Source organism: Chiloscyllium plagiosum, unplaced genomic scaffold (assembly GCF_037043375.1).
Source record: "Chiloscyllium plagiosum isolate Xiang-an unplaced genomic scaffold, Cpla_swu_hap1 HiC_scaffold_19, whole genome shotgun sequence".
NCBI classification, from domain to species: Eukaryota; Metazoa; Chordata; class Chondrichthyes; order Orectolobiformes; family Hemiscylliidae; genus Chiloscyllium; species Chiloscyllium plagiosum.
In genome coordinates, this window is record NW_028270157.1 from 22,716,912 (window position 1) to 22,737,038 (window position 20,127).

A 20,127-nucleotide genomic window follows, 5' to 3' on the forward strand; every position below is an offset into this window, starting at 1 on the left:
TTAGATTCCGTACAGTGTGAAAACAGGGTCTTCGGCCCAACAGGTCCACACCAACCCTCCAAAGAGTAACCCACCCAAACCCCTTTTCCCTCTGACTAATCACGTAATTGACAATTTAAGCATGGCCTATTCACCTAACCTGCATATCTTTGGATTGTGGGAGGAAACTGGAGCACCCGGAGGAAACCCACGCAGGCACAGGGAGAATGTGCAAACCCCACACAGACAGTCAACCGAGGCTGGAATTGAACCAGGGACCCTGGAGCTACATTTCTGCAGCATTGTGTGCTTAAATTTCAGCAAGAGACCACTTTTTTAAGCCAAAACAAAACAAAAAATATGATACGTCAAGCTATGGTCCTGTGTGGGATTTGATTATCTGGTAATAACATAACTGGGATCATAACACTTCCAAACCTGCAACCTCCACCACAGTGAAGAACAGAAGCAGCAGATACATAGGAACAAATCCTCCTGACTTGCAACAATATAATTGTCCATCCCTTCATTGCCACTGGGTCAAACCCTCAATTTCCTCCCCAGCAGTACATACACCAGATAGACTGGAGTGGTTGAAGAAAGCTGCTCACCACTAATCTCACAAAGGCAGTTAGATCAAGGCAATAAATGTTTGTAACCAATGCTCACATTCCAAGAATTATAAGAGATAAAAAGTAGATAAACCTCTCATATGAGCCACCACTCTCACTGGGCATGGGGATGGGGAAAAGTCAGCCTTGACTAAATGGAGGTCACCTCACGGTAACTCATTGGCGAAGGTCTTTTACTTGATTAGGAATATCAGGGAGTGATTAGTGGAGGTGGCGGTAGCTCAAAAAAACTCCGAGGGTTAAAAGGAAGATTAGAAAAAAAGAAAAGCACAGCCTTTAATGGTAGAAAGATGATTATTTTGTTAAGCTTCAATCAAACCAAATCGAAAATAGTTTTAAACTTAGCTTGAAAGCCATTAGATACTATGTATACTATATCTATTTTATTTCATGTATGCTGGCAGCACCAAGTTCGACCTTGTCACTGTTAAATTAACCCAAATATTGCTGTCAAATTGTTGAAATCCTAGTACCAGCACTTGGATGAGCTAAAAGTTTCCTCCAATGGACTCATTGAAGCCATATTCATCTACCCCCATCAATACTTCCAATTTCAGGCCGTCAGCCCTAGATAATCAATGCAAATAATCAATGGGACGGCAATGGTTAGCACTGTACCTCATAGCTCTAGGGTTGAAACATGTGTTGCTGGAAAAGTGCAGCAGGTCAGGCAGCATCCAAGAACCAGGAGAATCGATGTTTTGGGCATAAGCCCTTCTTCAGGAATGAGGAAGGTGTGCCAAGCAGGCTAAGATAAAAGGTAGGGAGGAGGGACTTGGGGGATGGGTGTTGGGAATGCGATCGGTGGAAGGAGGTGAACATAGAACAATACAGCGCAGAACAGGCCCTTCGGCCCACGATGTTGTGCTGAACATTTGTCCTAGCAAAGGTGAGGGTTAAGGTGAGGGTGATAGGCCGGAGAGGGAGTGGGGGGGCGGAAAGGTCGGGAAGAAGATTGCAGGTCAAGAAGGAGGTGCTGAGTCCGAGGGTTGGGACTGAGATAAGGTGGGGGGCGGGGGGGGGGGGGGGGGGGGGGAGGAAATGAGGAAGCTGGAGAAATCTGCATTCATCCCTTGTGGTTGGAGGGTTCCTAGGTGGAAGATGAGGCGCTCTTCCTCCAGGCGTCGTGTTGCCATGGTCTGGCGATGGAGGAGGCCAAGAACCTGCATGTCCTTGGCGGAGTGGGAGGGGGAGTTAAAGTGTTCTGCAACGGGGCGGTTGGGTTGGTTGGTACGGGTGTCGCAGAGGTGTTCTCTGAAACGTTCCGGGAGACAGGCTGCCTACTTGTGGAACCTGGGTCTCTGGCGCTGTGAGGCAGCAGTGCTAACCACTGTGCCACCATGCCGCCCACTGTGCCACCGTGCTGTCCACATTGGCCAGACGAAATTGCCCATTTGTTTAGAGATGTGTAGACTATGTGACTTAGTCAGGTTAAATGTAAAATTAATAGGGTAGGGGAATAGGCCTGGGTGGGTTACTCTTCGGTGGGTTGGTGTGGACTTGTTCGGCGAAATGGCCTGTTTCCACACTGTAGGGATTCTATTCTATTCTAACAGTTCTGATGGTTCTAACTCACCTTGTAATGGAGTAAATTGGTAGTTTTGAGAATATGATCTGAAAATTTTTATTCTTCTTTAACAGTGCCTTGATACTTCTGACCTCGTTTCACTGAGGATGTCTCAGGAAACTTGCAAGATGTACAAATTCAACTTTCCACTAGTACATTGCAGTAGTGATTTATAAATTGTGAATTATTATTGGAGACAGCTGAAATTTCGTATGTTGCAAAGATCTTTTAAAGCTCAAATCACTGTCTTAGCGGTCATCACAAACAAATGTTAGGAAAAAATATCATTTAAATATGAATTGATCCAGATGTTTGCAAAGAATGGTTGAATATTGGGTTCAAATAAAGGGTTCCTTCTGTTCTGGTCTGTCTACTTCACATATCTTCTTAACAGCACCATAGGTGGCCCTATGTCACATGAGCTACAATGGTCTAAGATGTCAGCTTACCACTACCATCTCAATGGCAATAAATGTTGACCCTGTCAGTGATGTCTGCGTCCTGCGAATATATGTAAATCAAGTAGTAAGCAGAGATGGGAGACTAACCGGTTTGTTTTTTTGGAAAGAGTCAGTGCGAGTTGATGGACCAAATGGTTCTTTCTATGCTGTGCAGTGCTGTGATTCTAAGACATATTATTAAGAATTCAACTTGTAAGATTGCTATATGCTGCTGTTTTTAAGATCAATAAGGAAGAATGAATTATAACTTTGAAAAGCCTTGTCTAAATTGTTTTACATGACAATCTCTTTATAAAAGAATTTTTAAATAATTTTCTTGATAATCATTGCCTATTAACAAACTGATCTGGATTATTTAGGTCTGACTACTTTACATTTGCAAATTTGATTTTAAAAGAACCTTGGTAATTATCCAGGTTAGTGATCAACTGCTTTAGTTCTGGTGATTCAGAGTTAAGCTGGTTAGTGATAGAGAGAATGTCGTTGCCACAGTTACTGTTACCTAGCAGTGGGATAGATGATGTACTTTACAATGTCCAGTTGCTTAAATTGCCACAAGAGCCTGCAGGTGAAACTATTTACTTTTCTTGTTATGCAGTATATTGAAAAACATCCAGTGTAGTATTCATTAGATGGTTGATGGACTATTGAATTAAACAGGAATTATAAGCATTCACAGCAGTCTGTCTAATTGATGTGTTACCCATGTTGCTCTGCAGTGCTACTTCTTCACAGTGGAGTTTGGGCTTTGTAAGCAAGATGGACAACTGCGCGCTTACGGTGCGGGACTTCTGTCTTCGATCGGAGAACTAAAGGCAAAGAACTGTTATTAAATGTTTTCTTCAATTTCCAATGAGATATGCTTGTAGCTGATAATTGAGTGACTTCGGTTTTACTTGTAACTCTCTGTCACAGCATGCACTGTCAGACAAAGCAATTGTGAAACCCTTTGATCCAAAGACAACCTGCACACAGGAATGCCTCATCACCACCTTCCAGGAAGCTTATTTTTTGTCAGAAAGTTTTGAGGAGGCCAAAAACAAAATGAGGCAAGTCATTTTTTTTTCCCTTCTAAAGTCTACAACTGACTTACCATGAATAGACAAATGCTCAACATCTGCATTTGTATAGTCTTTCCTTTGTTGTATTAATAGAGGTGTAAAATAAGCTCATTAGCATCCATTAGATTAACAACAATAACAGCAGTAATATCAATAGAACCCATTGAACATTGTTACCATAGACCTTGGTGCTCACTGCTAGCAACTTACTGTTAACACACTTTAGCCACCATAAGGTTTGGTTGCTAATGATGGTACAAAGTGATCAGACTGAAAGCAATTGCATCAGAAGTCTAAGAATATATTGGAATGATGAACACTAAGTTAGTCAGGAGATACATTTTATACACTAGTTGCAATATCACAATGGTTCACCACTGCTTGAAAAATCTGTAGTATTTCTCATGTAGTATCTGGTTACTTTGGAATTGAAATCTGTATTGGAAAATGGTTAATGCTAGTTGCATAATTTAGATGGCTGGTCCCAATAAATATGCATGATATAAGTGGTTGGTACTGCAGGTCTGTCAATAAGTTTCAGGGAGCACCAGCTGTCTTAAATCTAATTGCGATTCTTTCGTTCCTTTCGTCCTTTCTACCTACCTACCTACCTACGTAATATTGCAAACTTGGCTTGAAAATTACTTGGCACGATCACCAATGTGAATAAAATGACATTGAGGAATGCCAAACATTTACTGTGAAAGGAGTGAAATCACAGTTCTATTCCTTTTCCTGAAGACACTGTTTGCACTGATGCTAAGCAAACCATAATTAGGTACAACTACTGGACCCTTATGAGTATATGTTGTCAAAAATGAGATACTGTGACAACACCCATGGGTCACTTCCAAGGATGCCAATTATGATGTAAAAGAAAAAATGTTAGAAATTCAGAATAGAAACAGTAAACACAAGAAATACATCAATATTTGCTGTTATTACTTTGTGTGGCTTGGGCATAGTAAACAACTTTGTGAATTATGACTGGGAGAGATACAAGTGTCTCGGGTGAGAGTTAATTTGTAGAATTCTATTTCTGATTAATAGAAAGACTGGGGAGCACAGTCTATATATCCAATTTGCTTATGTTTAGATATTTTTTGATTATTTTTGACTTTTTGTGAAGGATTTGGATTAGAGCTATACTTATAAGTACAATGCTTGAAAGTAAAGTGAGTTCAAGCAAGTGTTAGAAAAGCTCAGACTGGTCTTGCAGATAAAGCTAGAGAAATCTGTTTGTTATAGTCTATGGTCTGTTTTAAAAAAAACAGGAATGACTATTGTCACATTCAGGCCCCCTTACCTGAATAGTTCCATATTTTTGCAGAATAGTGAGCCATGTCCTTTTTAAACTATTTCTAAAGGGAAGGGCACTAGCTAGTTTGACAAAACTACTGGTGAATAATTGCACAGAGAAGAGGTTGCTGCCATTACTATCCTCCTGGTGATGTAGAGAACGGACAATGTGAAACATGGACAGTCAGGTGTTGAACAAGAGACTGAGGTGTACATAAGGAACCCAGAGCTCAAAGTTAAATTTAAGGAAGTCCAGTTTTTTGTTTTGCAGTGAGAAATTGTCTGGAAATTAAGATACTGGTGACAGCAAGGAAGTCGGCCTATGTGAAGAACAGACAATATGGTTTGTTATTTTCCCCACATTTCAAAGAGTGAAATTGCATAAGAAAAGGAAAGGTTGTTTTGGTTGCTCCCATTTTTTATTCACTTGCTACCCTTTAAATTGCACCATTTAATTATTTATTCTGACCTCCAAAACATTTCAGTTTATCTTCAGAATTGATTGGAAAATTTCACATGAAAACATTGGTGAAAGACTCGTGGCCAGGTTTATAGAGTCAGGATAGCTCCAAAGCCAAACATGGTGAGCAATTTCAGACTTTCTGATTCTCACTCCATTTATGACACCAACAATTATCACTGTTGTGGGATAAGGCTTCACGTAACACTCCTGAGCTAGTCCGCTCCATTGTGTAGTTAGCCATTTCCTATACTCCCCCAGTATTTATAGGGTCAGACCAGCTTCTCCCTGACTCATGATTCATGGCTCCTTAGAAGTTCTGAATCATGGTCTGAATTTAGGAGCCTTTTGAAAGGTAAGTACAAAGTCTGACTGTTGCCCTCCTCTAAGGCAGCATTTGACAGAGTGTGACATCAAAGAGCCATGAAATTCCTCCAGTCAGTTGGAATCTGGGGAGAACCTTCCATTGCTTGGAGTCATACCCAGCACAAAGTTAAATGGTTGACATTGTTGGAGGTCAATCTCAGTCTTGGAACATTTCTGCAGGAATTCCTTTCGGGTAGGATACAAGGTCCAAATATTATCAGATGCTTCATTAATAACACTGCCTTTAGCATAAAGTCAGAAGTGAGGTACGCTTGCTGATTATTGCAGTGTTCAATACCATTTGCACTCCCCAGATACTCACTACATTTAACAAGATCTGAGCAACATTTGGGCTTGGACTGATAAATGGAAAGTAATATTCATACTACAGAAATGCAGTTGATCAGAAAGTTAATTAGACAAGCCATATAAACATTGACTGCAAGAGCTGGGAATTCTGCAATGTATAACTCTGTCTTGTTCACCATATATAAGGCACCAGTCCAGAGCGTGATCCATTGCTTTCCACCTGCTGGGATTAATGTGGTTCCAACCAGTGCCTGAGAGGGAGAAGAGTACACCATATCTAAACACTGGCTCGGTGTATTCTGTGTGGGCTGGTGATGGTGGGTGTATGAGAATGTGGGGGTCACGCTCAGGCTGAGCAACTTTGCCTATACCAACCCTCTCTTTGCTATTGGCTGCCTCACCTTGCACCCATTCAGTACACTCTCTCAAGTGTACACAATTCTGTATTTTAAGGGTTTATTGGGTGAAGAGCCCATGTATGGTTATGTTTTTTGATTGAGTTCATTCTAGCTGATGTAGTCTCTCACCATCCTACACAGGTACCAACCCACTGAAGGACTGCAGTTGTCACTCTTGCGTCAAGATGGTGGAGTGGGGAGGTCAGGTCAGCTCCCATTGGTGACCACGACTTGCCTAAAATGAAAGAAAGACTTGGTTTCATCTGACAGTTTCCACAACCACCAATAAAGTGTAGTAGGAGTGTAGCAGTTGTAGTAATGTGTCTAGGCAGAGGACGGTGAGGGAAACCCTCCATTGTTTTCCTACATCCAGCAGCACCTACAAAGCTGACCTGGAGTTGCTTTCAAGTGCTGATTTAAGTTTAGCCAGAATTTTATCCCTGCACATTTTTGTTGGAACAGCCTATAAGATTTGTAAATTCAAGCTCTTTTATATATTCCAATGAATTTGCACCTTCAGCAGCTCCAGACTGCATTGGGAATTTACTATGGATGATTAATGATGCAGTTTGGAGAATCAATGGATGTTGACACATTGCGAGTTTTGCTACTTGCTAAATGTGCTTCACAGTCTTGCACTTTCAGCACTATCCCCAGGGGAAGACTGATGAAAAACCAGTAATACTTGGAAATGAATACACTGGTCATATTGGAATACCATTTTGAAGTATACAAGATGATTGAGAGCTGTATGTGTCATCCATACGTTTTACTGCTTTTTTTTCCTTCTAAAAGAATAATCAAAAACCTATGAAACAGTTTAATCATGGTATACAGGAATAAGGAGAATTGAAATCAGTTTCCTTTGTTACATGAAGCAACTTGAAGAGATTTTCCTCCACTACTTATGAAATTAGAGTACTATCTCTCCCTCTTTTACATTAGTAAATGCACTTTGTAATGTGTTCTTGACATCGTTTAGGAAGTTGGGAGTGCACATCAGGAATTTGGACACTATTCATATGTGGAAAGTCTTACAGAATGCTTTGTCTTTGAGGCTAGAATTATCAATGTGCATTTTCAGAACTTGCATTCTGTATGCCTGGTGTAAAAGTCTGTCTAATTTGTAGTTTTCTGATGAAAAACTGTGAATTTATACAACTTGATTCTTTGGAAGTGGTCATGAATGCACCAAGTGTTTTCACTATCTCTGCCCAGTAGTAACTGGAGAATTTGCTGGGCTCTCTTTCAATTATTAAGCAATGATGAGCCACTATTCATAGAGTCCTAGAGTTGTACAGCATGGAAACAGACACTTTGGTCCAACTAGTCCATGCCGACCAGATATTCTAAATTAATGTAATCCTTTTTGCCAATATTTGGCCCATTTCCCCCTCAACCCATCCTATTCATAAACCATTCCAGATGCCTTTTAAATGTTGTAATTGTACCAGCCTCCACTGCTTCCTCTGGCAGCTCATTCCATACACGCACCGCCCTCTGCATGAAAAAAGTTGCCACTTCGGGGAAAGATGTTTAGAAAGGGACCTCTCACCTTAAACCTATGCCCTCTAGTTTTGGACCCCCCTACCCTAGGTAAAAGACTTTGGCTATTCACTCTATTCATACCCCTCATGATTTTATAAACCTCTGTAAGGTCACCTCTCAGCCTTTGACGCTCGAGGGAAAATTATCCCAGCCTCGCTCTATATCTCAAATTCTCCAACCACGGCAACATCCTTGGAAATATTTTCTGCACTCCCCAACTTTGATGATGATGATTACAATTATACTCTGCCCCTCTCTTTACCCTGTACCATTGCTTCATGACAATGAATGGTCGAATTCAAGACTAGTTCATGCCAGACATACTTCATTGAATATTTTGAAAAGTTGACTTTAATAGAGAATAGGGGAATGCCAATGGATTTTAGTTACATGGGCTACCAGCCAATATTTAGCTCTTCAAAAGAATGGAAGTTAAAATTGAAGCCCCTGGAGTTGATAGAAAATCGTTGACCTGATGAGGATGTTGGTTGAGTAGGGGGAGACAGTATGTATAAATAGGTATGATGGGATTGTAAACTCATTAGCAAGATCTGACTAATTGTGGCTCTCGTCAATCTGTGTGGAGCTTCAAACAGCAACCATATTTATTAATGGCTGTGATGGGATAGAAAAAAGGCATCTGTCCAAGTTTACTGAAAATGTCAAGATAGGTGTCACTGCAGATAGAATTACAAAAAATTCCCGACTCATAAATTCAGTGTTTGATCAAGAATTAAGAAAATCATGTCTTAGCATAAAATTACAAAATAGCTACTGATACTTTTAAGTAAATGAACAAACTGGGAAGAAATGGATTTCAATGTAAACCAATATAAGTTAGCCCTAAAGGGTAGAATGGTACACCCTCAAAGGGCCGAAACTAGAAATAGTGGAAGTGCAAAGACACTTGGGAGTTGAGGTGCATAGTACTAAAACAAGATTCTAAAGGCGAATGGATTGCTGTCCTTTATATCTAGAGAACCACAGAATAAGGGGATGCAGGTTGCTTTATATACCCCACCCCGAATAGGAGACCAGTTCTGAGTACCTACCATTAGAAAATCTATACTGGCCTTTGAAGAGAATACAGCAGTGATTAATGACAATGATACCTCTGCTTCAGGGGTTAACTATAAGGAGAATTACATATTTATTAGGCTTATGTTCTCCAGAATTTAAAAAGTCAAGGGGCAAATTTTCAAGATACTAATGGAAATAAACAGAACAGGGAGAAAGCCGGTTCGGAAGTCTCAAACCAAGTTTATAATTCTCTTCTACAAATAGCAATTGAAGTCATATTAATTTTAAAAGTGACTGAGAATTTTATTACTGCTCCTCGGATGCTGCCTGAACTGCTGTGCTCTTCCAGCACCACTAATCCAAAAAATGAGAATTTTATTATCTAAAGTCATTAAGAGATGTAGGGCAAAGATAGGTCTTTGAAGCTAGATCAGGCATGATCTAATTGAATAGTTTTGAGGAGCTGTTTCTGTGTTGTTTGTCACAGATTACACTAATTTATTATCAGCTATTCAGCAAAACTACCAGCCCGATCAACTCAGCGACTTAAGAAAATTACTTCTCAGCTAAAGAAAAGGTGTAACCTGTTGTTTTTGTGGAATTGTTCATTAAATCATTAAAGTTAAATTGATTTTGAGAGTTGCTACTTCTTTATATTTTTCTCCTTCCTCCAGCAGAAGTTATTCCTAATCTCTGTATTTTTACAGTGAGAAAGGTCTGGTCTGCTGTGTAATTATTCTCATGGATACTGATGCACTACTCTCCTTTTAATCCACCAGGTGGTGTGGTTACAGATCTGATGAATCAGTTGGAGTGAAATCCAATTCATTCTTAATTGAAATTTATCTCTCATAACTAAAGTTAAACATTACTGTGTGTTTGAATGTGTTTGTAATCTATCTTCTTGTTGACCATCAGTCTGTTCATCAAATTTCTGTGTTTGACAAATGCAGGAAATGATCATTCCAAAAATGTGCAGGTTAGGTGAATTGGCCATGCTAAATTGTCGGTAGTGTTAGGTGAAGGGGTAAATGTAGGGGAATGTGTCTGGATGGGTTGCTCTTCGGAGGGTCGGTGTGGACTTGTTGGGCCGAAGGGCCTGTTTCCACACTAAGTAATCTAATCTAATCTTTACATGTTTTCTCTCTCATCCCTTTATATGTACAGACATAAGACAAACAGCAGTGATCTTCAGCTAGCAAAATGTTGCTAGTGCAGAAAGTCTCTCTATCAAAGAAAATCTATGGTCAAAGTATGGTTTTTTTGGGGGAGGGGAGAGGCTTTCAATTGGCTTTTGAACTCTAGTAGCCTTTTTTTTATTTACTCATGATATTAAGGTGTGATTGGCTAAGTCAGTATTTATTGCCCCTCAATTGCCCAGAGGACACTTAAGTGTCAATTACATTCCTATGAATCTGGAGAGATAACGGGTATAGATGACAGTTTCATGTCCTTTTAAAAGGCATTAAGTGGATCAGATTTTTTTTTACAGCAATCAACAATGTTTACATGGTCACCATCCAGAGAGCTTTATATTCCAGGTTTTACCTTGAATTCAAATTCTACTGTGGTGGCATTCAAACCCATGTTCCTAAATTGTTAGTCTGGGGTTCTAGATTACTAGTCTAGTGACTCTGCCACATCTCTCCTTAATTTTTTTGTTTGTGCATAGTTATTGATCAATCGGAAAGATAGGGTCCTTGGGGAGATAATTTCATGTTTAGCAGTGAGAGGGTGTAGCTGCTAATCGTTTGTAGGACAGAATTGTTCTCAACTGTGGCGAAGGATCTGGTATCCTTGAAGGGTAGCTGCCTGAATTGGAGAGCAATTGAATGTTCACCTTTTGCTGAGTAAAAATCCTGGAAAGCCCCTTCCAAACAGCATTGTATGTGGAGAGTGAAACTCAGCTGTGAATTCTCAAAACATTTTATACAGCATTTTGTCCATCGAGGGTTCAAGGTTCACTTATTTGCAGTTTTTAGAAGAAAAAGAACTGAGAAAGTATCAGACAAATGAAAAATGCCTAAATCAAGTATCTGATTGATATTCATGATGTGCTATGCTGTAAAACCTGGACTAGAATGTGCACAGTGAATGTGCATTGTCTGTGCTGAAGTATTTGCATGTGAGCATTCATTGTTATTATCATTTCATTGGTAATTTTATATGACAAATTTTATATGCATATTTTAAAATTTTTCCATCAGGACATTTTTAAAATTTGTATTTTACATTGTTTTAATTTGTATTTTAACTTATATGTATCAAATCTTATGATGGTTTGAACCCATCCAATTGACTCCCATTGTATAATAGGCTTGCAATTCAAATCTGCAAAGTTGTTCAAGAACATCACCTCCTTGAATGGCAAGACTACCTTGCCTATTTCACAGAGTACAGCAGTTCAAGGAGGAAGCTCACTTACTTTCTCCTTCTAATGGGAAACTAGGGATTGGTAATAAATGCTGGGCTTTCTTGTGACTGCCACAGCCTGTGAATAAATATATTTCATACAAATCAGTATTAGATTTTTGCCAAATTACCTTTACGAATTGAGGGACTTTTTTTTAGGAGATTTAAGCAGGTGAGAAAGAGTCCACAGAGAAAACTGTGGATGGTCTGTGAAAGAACTGAGCTTTATGGGACCAGTTACATTTTCTCATTCTATGCTTCCTATTTTCCTGTATTCCTGCTACCTGATATTCTTTGTGAAATCATTTTGGATGCAATTCTAACTCTGCTTTATTACAAACTATACATTTTTTGTTTATTCTTCCAGGGAATTTTCCAAATCAGTCAAACGCCCGTACTCTATACTCTACAACCCTTACACCCAAAGCGTTGAAATCCTCAAGGATATCAAAAGCATTGAAAAAGTTGTTCAAGACGTCCAGAATAAACTTGGCACAGTGTGTGATGCTTTATCCAAAATGGGCAAACAGTCAGGAATTTGATTATTTGCACATAGATCTAATGCTGATATTGATGTACAAGCTGCTTGGAGAAATGACACTAATGGCACTATGGTGTAATCTGCTCTCTAATTAGTAACTTACTTGGATGTTTCAGTAAAGCTTATGCTGCTCTTGGGTGTGCTCCACAGCCTTAAGACACAAAGAATATGGTGGAAAACCCAGGCAATTCTGCATGAACTTGACAGTGAAATGCACAAAATAAGAGACAAATATCACTGTTCCTAGAATAACTTCAATATCAATGGCTGTCTCAAGTTGGACCTGATTTCATTTGAAAGGGAAAGTTACAAATCCATTGACCTAATGATTTCTCTTTGAAAACTAGCAGAATTAACAACTGACCAATGGTAATTTTAGAATGATGTCAGGAATAACTGATGATCTCAAACTTGTGAGATAAGTAGACTTTGTATTTGTTTTTAAATCACTGTGATATAAAGGATGTCCCTCTCTGAACTTATTCTGGTAATTGAACTCATACAATTGTAAAAGAACACACCGTAGGGTGAGTTTATGATCAAATCTTTCTTAGGTTGTTGCTATTTCTTAAATATGAATTATTTTCAAATAAACATTGTCCTATTTCATTGAATCCACACACTGTGGAAGCAGGCTGTTCAGTCCATCGAGTCCACGCTGACTTTCCAAACAGCATCCAACTTTATCCCTGTAACTCTGCCTACACATCCCTGGCCACAACAGGCAATTTAGCATGACCAACCCACCTAACCTGCACATCGTTGGGCTGCGGGAAGAAACCAGAGCACCTGGAGGAAACCCACGCAGACATGGGGAGAATGTGCAAACTCTACATGGGCTGGAACCAAGTCTGGATCCCTGACACTGTGAGGCAGCAGTACTAAACATTGAGCCACCATGTCACCCCAAATTATGTCTTAACTGCTCCTCAGTACATACACAGATTGAATGTGGCACTCTAGAAGTGTATTTCCTAATGTCACTAATGTGAAACTTTCCTACATGATGGCAATAATTTTGATGTACAAAGGAAATCAGAAATGGAAAATGCTGGAAACACTCAGTTGATTTAGCACCATTTGGAGAGAGAGAGAGAAGCAGTTAATGTTTCAGGAATGACCTTTCTACTTTTCTAACCACAGATGCTGTGTATTTCCAGTACTTTTTGGTTTATTTTGGATTTCTAGGATCCACATTGTTTTTCTTTTGCACTTTGATATTTTCCTGTGATAACTAATTTCCCCTTGTCCTATCTGGTTAGTTTACATTACTCCAAACATTGGTTCAAAGAGGCAACCAAATCTGAATGATGGTTGAGAATGAACATTCAAAATCAAGCCCACAGAACAGATATTTAGTGCAACATGAGCTATGATGCAATTGACTTATCAAACAATAGGAAGCAATTGAACCGAGCCTTCTTCATCATTGGCTGATCAATTCGTAGTCATCACAGTTCCATAGGGCCTGAGGGCTGTTTTCTCATCAAAGAAAGAGAGACAATGGTAGTAAGTTTAACCTGACGGTTGCCTAACGTCAGGTGAGGGGTGGGATTGAAAAGACTGGACCTTTTGAGATGACCTCTGATGGTGTGGGAATTGAACCTCAGCTGTTGATATCACTGAGCATTTCAAAACAGCTATCCAACAAAATCTGACCAATCTTAAAACAACAGCACGAATCCATGGGTCATAAATAATGAGCCCTACACTACAAAACCAAAAGGATCTCATAAGACCTGGCCTCAAAATGTACAAAACATATGATTGATTCAAAAGTGCAGAATTGTAATGACATGGGTTCTCTATTCCATATGCTTTTTTCTGGTCACAGCCATGATGTGTCTCCTCATTGGTCACTTATCTGTGTTTCAGCAACTTTCATTCTGAACACTGTCTGCTTTAAACTGCTTAATTGTGACAGGAGCTCAAGTAATCACACCACTGACAGATTGTTCCTTTGTCCTTTGCCAATTAAAAAAAACCAGCTGTTTCTCAATGTGTAAACATCAGAATTATAACCGCTGTTCAGAAAAAAAAATTAAAAAAAATAGGATAACATTATCCAACCTACTTGTGAGTGCAGTCAATTCCTTTTTTTTGTTGCAAATGACAATCCTTAGTGACGGGTCATTAATACATCATGAGGATGCTTTATTGAGAAACAATAATGGTCATGGTCTTTACGTTAATCTTGAGATGACTTCTCAATGATGATATGCTTCATAATACAAACAACAGAAACTGTCATTGTTCTCAATGCTATTGTTTCATTTGATTTGATCTGAGACACTTACAGCAGTATTGTTCAATATTAGAACTCAAGGTACATACAAGAAGAACTCTATTCTGAGCAAAATGATGGCTTTCAACAGTTTATTCATATCTTGCATACCTAACATACATGGCAAATGCTATAGGACATTTTGCTTTTCTGTTACAAATTATTCTGTAAGCATTGTTTGTAATTCTGTAGGAGAATTAGACAGTGTGTTGGCTGCATGAGAGCTAGGTGAAAGTGAGTACTGCAAATGCTGGAGATTAGAGTCAAGTTTAGAATAGTGCTGGAAAAGCACAGCAGGTCAGGCAGTATCTGAGGAGCAGGAAAATTGACGTTTCAGGCAAAAACCCTTCTTCAAGAATCTTGAAGGGCTTTTGCCCAAAACGTCAATTTTCCTGCTCCTCGGAATGCTGCCTGACCTGCTGTGCTTTTCCAGCATTACTCTAATCTTGGCTCCAAGAAAGCTATTCTTTTTGGAATGGAATGAGAAATAAATAACTTCCCATTGTCTTTGACAAAACACAGTTGCCAACAAGATTTCTTCGTAGCAGGATGTCCAAAGTCAAAACTTGAGAGAGAAGTTGAGAGAGTCGAAAGATGCTGGTGCCAGGCCCAGTGCACATTGGTCTGCTGGATTCATTTGCTTATTAGCAGTAATCAGATTATGCCAATTCTCACCCCAGAACCAGCTTGCTTGCCCCTGACCAACATAGCAATGAACGTCTTAGGGCAGAAGCAGTTGTACGGGAATGGGGAGGGGTTGAGCTAGGTGGATATGAGGTGCAGGGTCAAATGTAACTGATGGTGTACCAAGTCTTAAAGTATCATCAGGCAGATAGATCAGGGTATGTTCTTGATTGTATGAAGTTAAATACAGTGGCTGTCCAAAGAGACTTGGTGTTGAGGTGCTTAGATACTTGAAAGGTCATGAACAGTGCAGAAGATTTAGATGGTTATGAGGTGATCTGATCAAAGTCTTCGGTATATTAACAGGAACATAGACCATTACAGTGCAGGAGCATAAACAAATTTTGCAAAGAGTGTCAGGTAGTGCACTTTTAAAAAGTGTAGCAATAATTTCACGATCCTCAGTTTTTAAAAGCAGTCCTTTTCATATTTCAGTCCACATGATTAATAAGACAGAAAAATAAAAAAGATACAATCTTTACGAAGAGATAAGAAAAAGGCATAATAAAGGAAGTGTAATTGCGAAAAGGATGATCATCAACAGCTATCATCTGAAAAAAACAGAGTCAAAGGTTATGAACTCATGATGAGCTTGAAAGGAAGAGAGGTGGTGGCATAATAGTCATGTCACCGGATTTGATTTCCAGGACTTTAAGCTAATGATCTGGAAATATAGTTTCAAATCTCATCAAAGAGTCATGGAGACGTACAGCACAAAAACAGACCCTTCGGTCCAACTTGTCCATGCCAACCAGATATCCTAACCTAATGTAGTCCCATTTGCCAGCACTTGGCCCACATCCCTCCAAAACCCTTCTGATTCATATATCCATTCAGGTGCTTTTTAAATGCTGCAATTGCATCAGCCTCCATCATTTCCTCTGGCAGCTCATTCCATATAGGCACCATTCCTCCGTGTGAAAAAGTTGCCCCTTAGCCTCTCCAAACCTGCAAACTGTGCCATCTGGAAGAAAAAAGAGAGCAGATAAACGGGAACATTACTGCTCGCAAGTTCCATTCCAGGTCGCATGACATCTTGACTTGCAATTATTTTGCCATTCCTTCATTGTTGCTGGGTGAAACTCCACAAACTCTCTTAATAGCATGGTGGATGCATTGTATAGTCACTGGACCCGACCTTGGCAAAAGTGAGGAGTGCAGATGCTGGAAACCAGAGTTTAGAGCAGAGTGTTGCTGGAAAAGCACAGCAGGTCAGGCAGCATCCGAGGAGCAGGAAAATTGACGTTTTGGGCAAAAGCCCTTCAGCAGGAATAGAGGCTCTATTCCTGATGAAGGACTTTTGCCCGAAACGTCGACTTTCCTGCTTTTCGGATGCTGCCTGACCTACTGAGCCTGACCTTGTTGAGAACATGTGTGGTAAACATGGACCTTTTCAGCGATGCTTACATCCCAGTAATGAATAAAAAAACTACTCTGCTATCTGCTTTTCAGGCCAAATCCTTGTGTGTTATTTAAATCACATTGGAAGTACCCATATATTGTCCTGTTTCAGACCTTTTATCTTCAATCGATTTCTTTGCATTGATTCTTTTGTTAAATGGATGCCTGTCCACAATATATATATATTTTTCAAAAATTCTAACACTGCATCAGCTGCTACCTTTCATTATTTCTAAGGGTTGATAATTTAGTCCTGGCACTATGTTGGTTGGATGGTTCTCTTTGATCATTGCGTGAACTTGCAGTACATTAAGCTTCAGATCAAGTGTGTAATTTAACTTGTCTCCTGGTACATAGTACAGGAACTATGCAGAGTGCACTATCCTTCCTGAACTCTTAAAATGATGCTCAATTTCCCTGGCAGTAATCTGACATTAAGCCAGTCTGTTTGCAGCCTCGATATTGCACATAATCCTCTAATTGATGGCTTTTTTGCACTTCCAGTTTTAAATGTGCATCATTGGTGGCCATACCTTAAGTAGCCTGTGTCCCCAAGCTCTGAAATTCCTTCTCTGCCTCTTTACCTTGTATTCCTCCTTTAAGACATTAGTTAAAAACTATTTCTTTAACTAAACTTTAGATCATCTAACTCAATATCTGTTTAAATGGTTTGGTGGTTGTTTTCTGACGCCCTGTATTTCATTCTGTATCCTGATGAAGAAGCGACGCTCCGAAAGCTAGTGCTTCCAATTAAACCCGTTGAACTATAACCTGGTGTTGTGTGATTTTTAAATCAGAATCATTGCAGCGAAACCTGAACAAATGAAGCAATGTTGTGCTGCTGCTTCGTGAGGTCCTGCAGAGAAGGCAAGGGTTTTATGGTTCTGAAAATAAATTGGCCAGTCAAAAGCACAACTTGGGCAATATGGATGTGAGTGACATTTATTCGCAGTTGCTGTATGACCTGAGAGGCCTTTTGTGTATCGACTGGATTAGATCAGTCCAACTCACATTTCAGGATTCTGTCATACATTACATATGTGTTTGGTGCTGATACTTATTTATCCATATGTCGTGTCAGTTCAACCTCCCCAACTTACCTCCTAATGCTCATTTAGTAATCAACCACTGTCGTACTTATTCAGTCCCGTCCACCAAATACTTTTGTATGTGGTGAACCTGGAATTCCTTTATGTACGGAATGCACGAATCTATTATGGAAGTCTCAAGGAGTTTCTGACATGCATATAAGCTCTTTAGTCCATTCATCTTTGCTTTTAATTTAATCTCAATTTACTTCTGTTATCTTGTGTACCTGCACCTACAAAAATATATAAGAACTTTAGCCTCCTCTGCATCAGCACTCTCCCCTGGCTGTATAAGATTGAATATACACATTACACGTTCTTTACGCTTGCCCATTTAACTCTTCTGCAAACTTCATATTTTAATAATCCTTCTTCCTCCTTTAACTAAATTTGCATTTTGGGTGGACTTATTTTTGGGTGGTTTAATTTAAATAAGAGGAGAAAGTGAGGACTGCAGATGCTGGAGATCAGAGCTGAAAATGTGTTGCTGGAAAAGCGCAGCAGGTCAGGCAGCATCCAAGGAACAGGAGAATCGACGTTTCGGGCATAAGCCCTTCTTCCGGAATCGAAGACCTCCTTCCTGAAGAAGGGGTCATGCCCGAAACGTCGATTCTCTTGCTCCTTGGATCCTGCCTGACCTGCGCTTTTCCAGCAACACATTTTTAGCAGCTAATTTAAATAAGAGCAAAGTACTGTGGATGCTGGAAATCTGAAACAAACACAAAGATTGCTGGAGAAACTCAGCAGGTTTGGCAGCATCTGTAGAGAAAGAAACAGAATTAACATTTCAAGCCCAGAGTGATTCTACGTCAGAACGGTAAATTAGTTTAATATATCTGGCCTACTTTCCCTAACATTACATGTTCAACTTCCATTGTTTACAGAATCTATATTTACTATGATTTACTGTATTTATTGTAAATTCTGTGTCCTATGATCCTGCCCCACTATCTACCTGATGAAGGAGCAATGCTCTGAAAGCGTGTCCTTCCAAATAAACCTGTTGAACTATAACTTGATATTGTGTGATTTTTAAACTGGTTTCAAGATAAAAATTGTACCATCCATAATTTGTCCTTTTCATGGTACTTGCCTACTATGACATTAATGTACTAAAATGTTATTTTTAAAAAATCTAGTGGCAACAGATTAACAAGTTAATAGATTCTTCCATTTTAACCAGACTAATACTTCCGTTACAAAGTAGACAAAGCAAATACCTATGAACATTTTCAGAGCTCAGAGCTAATTATTTGTAAAATGCAAGTCTAAAGTCTGTGAGCCATATTGATTACAAGTTTTGACAAGAGTTTCATGCTTGCAGCTAATGTCATGATATGGACCCTTTGATCATTTCTCTATTGGCAAACGTAGGTGAAGGGACAAGATCTGTAAAAAGTTTGGACAAATCTAAGAGTAAATTTTGGAAGACAAATCCCACTCTGCATCATATGCCTTATGTGGCATTGCAAAACCTTGCTGCAACAAGATTAAACAAGACAATCCCACGTAACAATAGTCCCACATTGGAAGCCAGCATAATGATAAATATTTAATATTTTGGATTTCTTTTTTGATTCTGAATCATTCGTGTTATTTTTCACTGTCTTGTAGTACAGTAGAATCTTCTCAAGGATAATTAAAGTTGGACAGCAGTGCTGCTCACAATGATGTCTTTTTACAAAAACATGAAGATAATGTAATGGAAAATGTTTCTCTTCTATAACTTCCAAACTTCAATGGGCAGGAGTGGAATATGCTGTATTTCTTAACTTGTTATTGAATGTTTTGCTAAAAGCAGTCCAAGTGGAATGAGTGGCCTGTACACAGTTTAAGATTTTATACATTTCACAGACAGTTTTCTGCTTCTTTTCCCCTTTATTAAACAACTTTGATTTCCACCTCCCTGTTCGGCCAAACTTCCCACCCTTTTAAAACTGTGTTTGGCGACACTTGGCACCGACCGGGAATGTCACTGAAGCGTCATTGACCCTGAATGAGGGCTCGAATGATGCAGCCGCAGTGTCCCAACTTCTGGGCCAGGAGACCGGGGTTCAAGGCCCACCTACTGTAGAGGTCTGTAGTACTAGCTCCGAACAGATTGATTGGGAAAAATATCAGAATAGAAGGGAGATCTCTGAGCACTTGTGTGAAACTGACCCCTATGTAAGATGCAGACAAGGAAATTCATAAATATTCGTATTATCAATGTATTAACAGAGGAAAGCTATAAATGGGGTAGTTTACAAACCCGGTGTAACTTTGCAGTTCCATCCTCCCTATGTGTTTTGATAAATATTTTACAACATGGAGACCAATTGCAAACTATATAAATTGAGTGGTATTAGCAGTTTCTTTTGAAGTCTTTCTCTCGAGAGGCTTTAATTCCAGATATTGCTGGGAGGTGGCAGTTCTCTGAAGATACACAAGCCGCAGCAGGTTTGTAATTGCAGTAACAAATGGAGCTAGTGGAGGGTGTGGGAGGAAGCGGAGAATGAGCCCTGGATGCTGAAGGTGGGAGAGGCGGATCAGTGACGCTGCTGGCTTGGTCCGCTCTCAAGTGTTCGGGCAGCAGGCGGCAGCAGCGAGCTCCAGTGAAAACTGAGCGAAGCAGCCG

The 20,127-nt window shown here is 39.6% G+C and overlaps 1 protein-coding gene and 1 long non-coding RNA gene across 2 annotated transcripts in view; both read left to right on the top strand.

Moving 5' to 3' along the window:
- The window catches only part of LOC122559755 (tryptophan 5-hydroxylase 2-like), a 38,686-nt gene extending 25,938 nt beyond the window's left edge, over positions 1-12,748 (top strand). Inside the window, exons 9-11 of the mRNA XM_043709720.2 lie at positions 3,359-3,454; positions 3,555-3,688; positions 11,880-12,748. Coding sequence (XP_043565655.2) covers positions 3,359-3,454; positions 3,555-3,688; positions 11,880-12,054 — 405 coding nt within the window. The 3' untranslated portion in view covers positions 12,055-12,748. The remainder of the gene's footprint in view (positions 1-3,358; positions 3,455-3,554; positions 3,689-11,879) is intronic.
- Positions 3,704-10,328, top strand: LOC148146732 (uncharacterized). Its single transcript, XR_015760391.1, has 2 exons — positions 3,704-10,084; positions 10,120-10,328. It is a non-coding gene; the product is annotated as an uncharacterized LOC148146732 (long non-coding RNA).
- Positions 12,749-20,127: the final 7,379 nt, after the last annotated feature.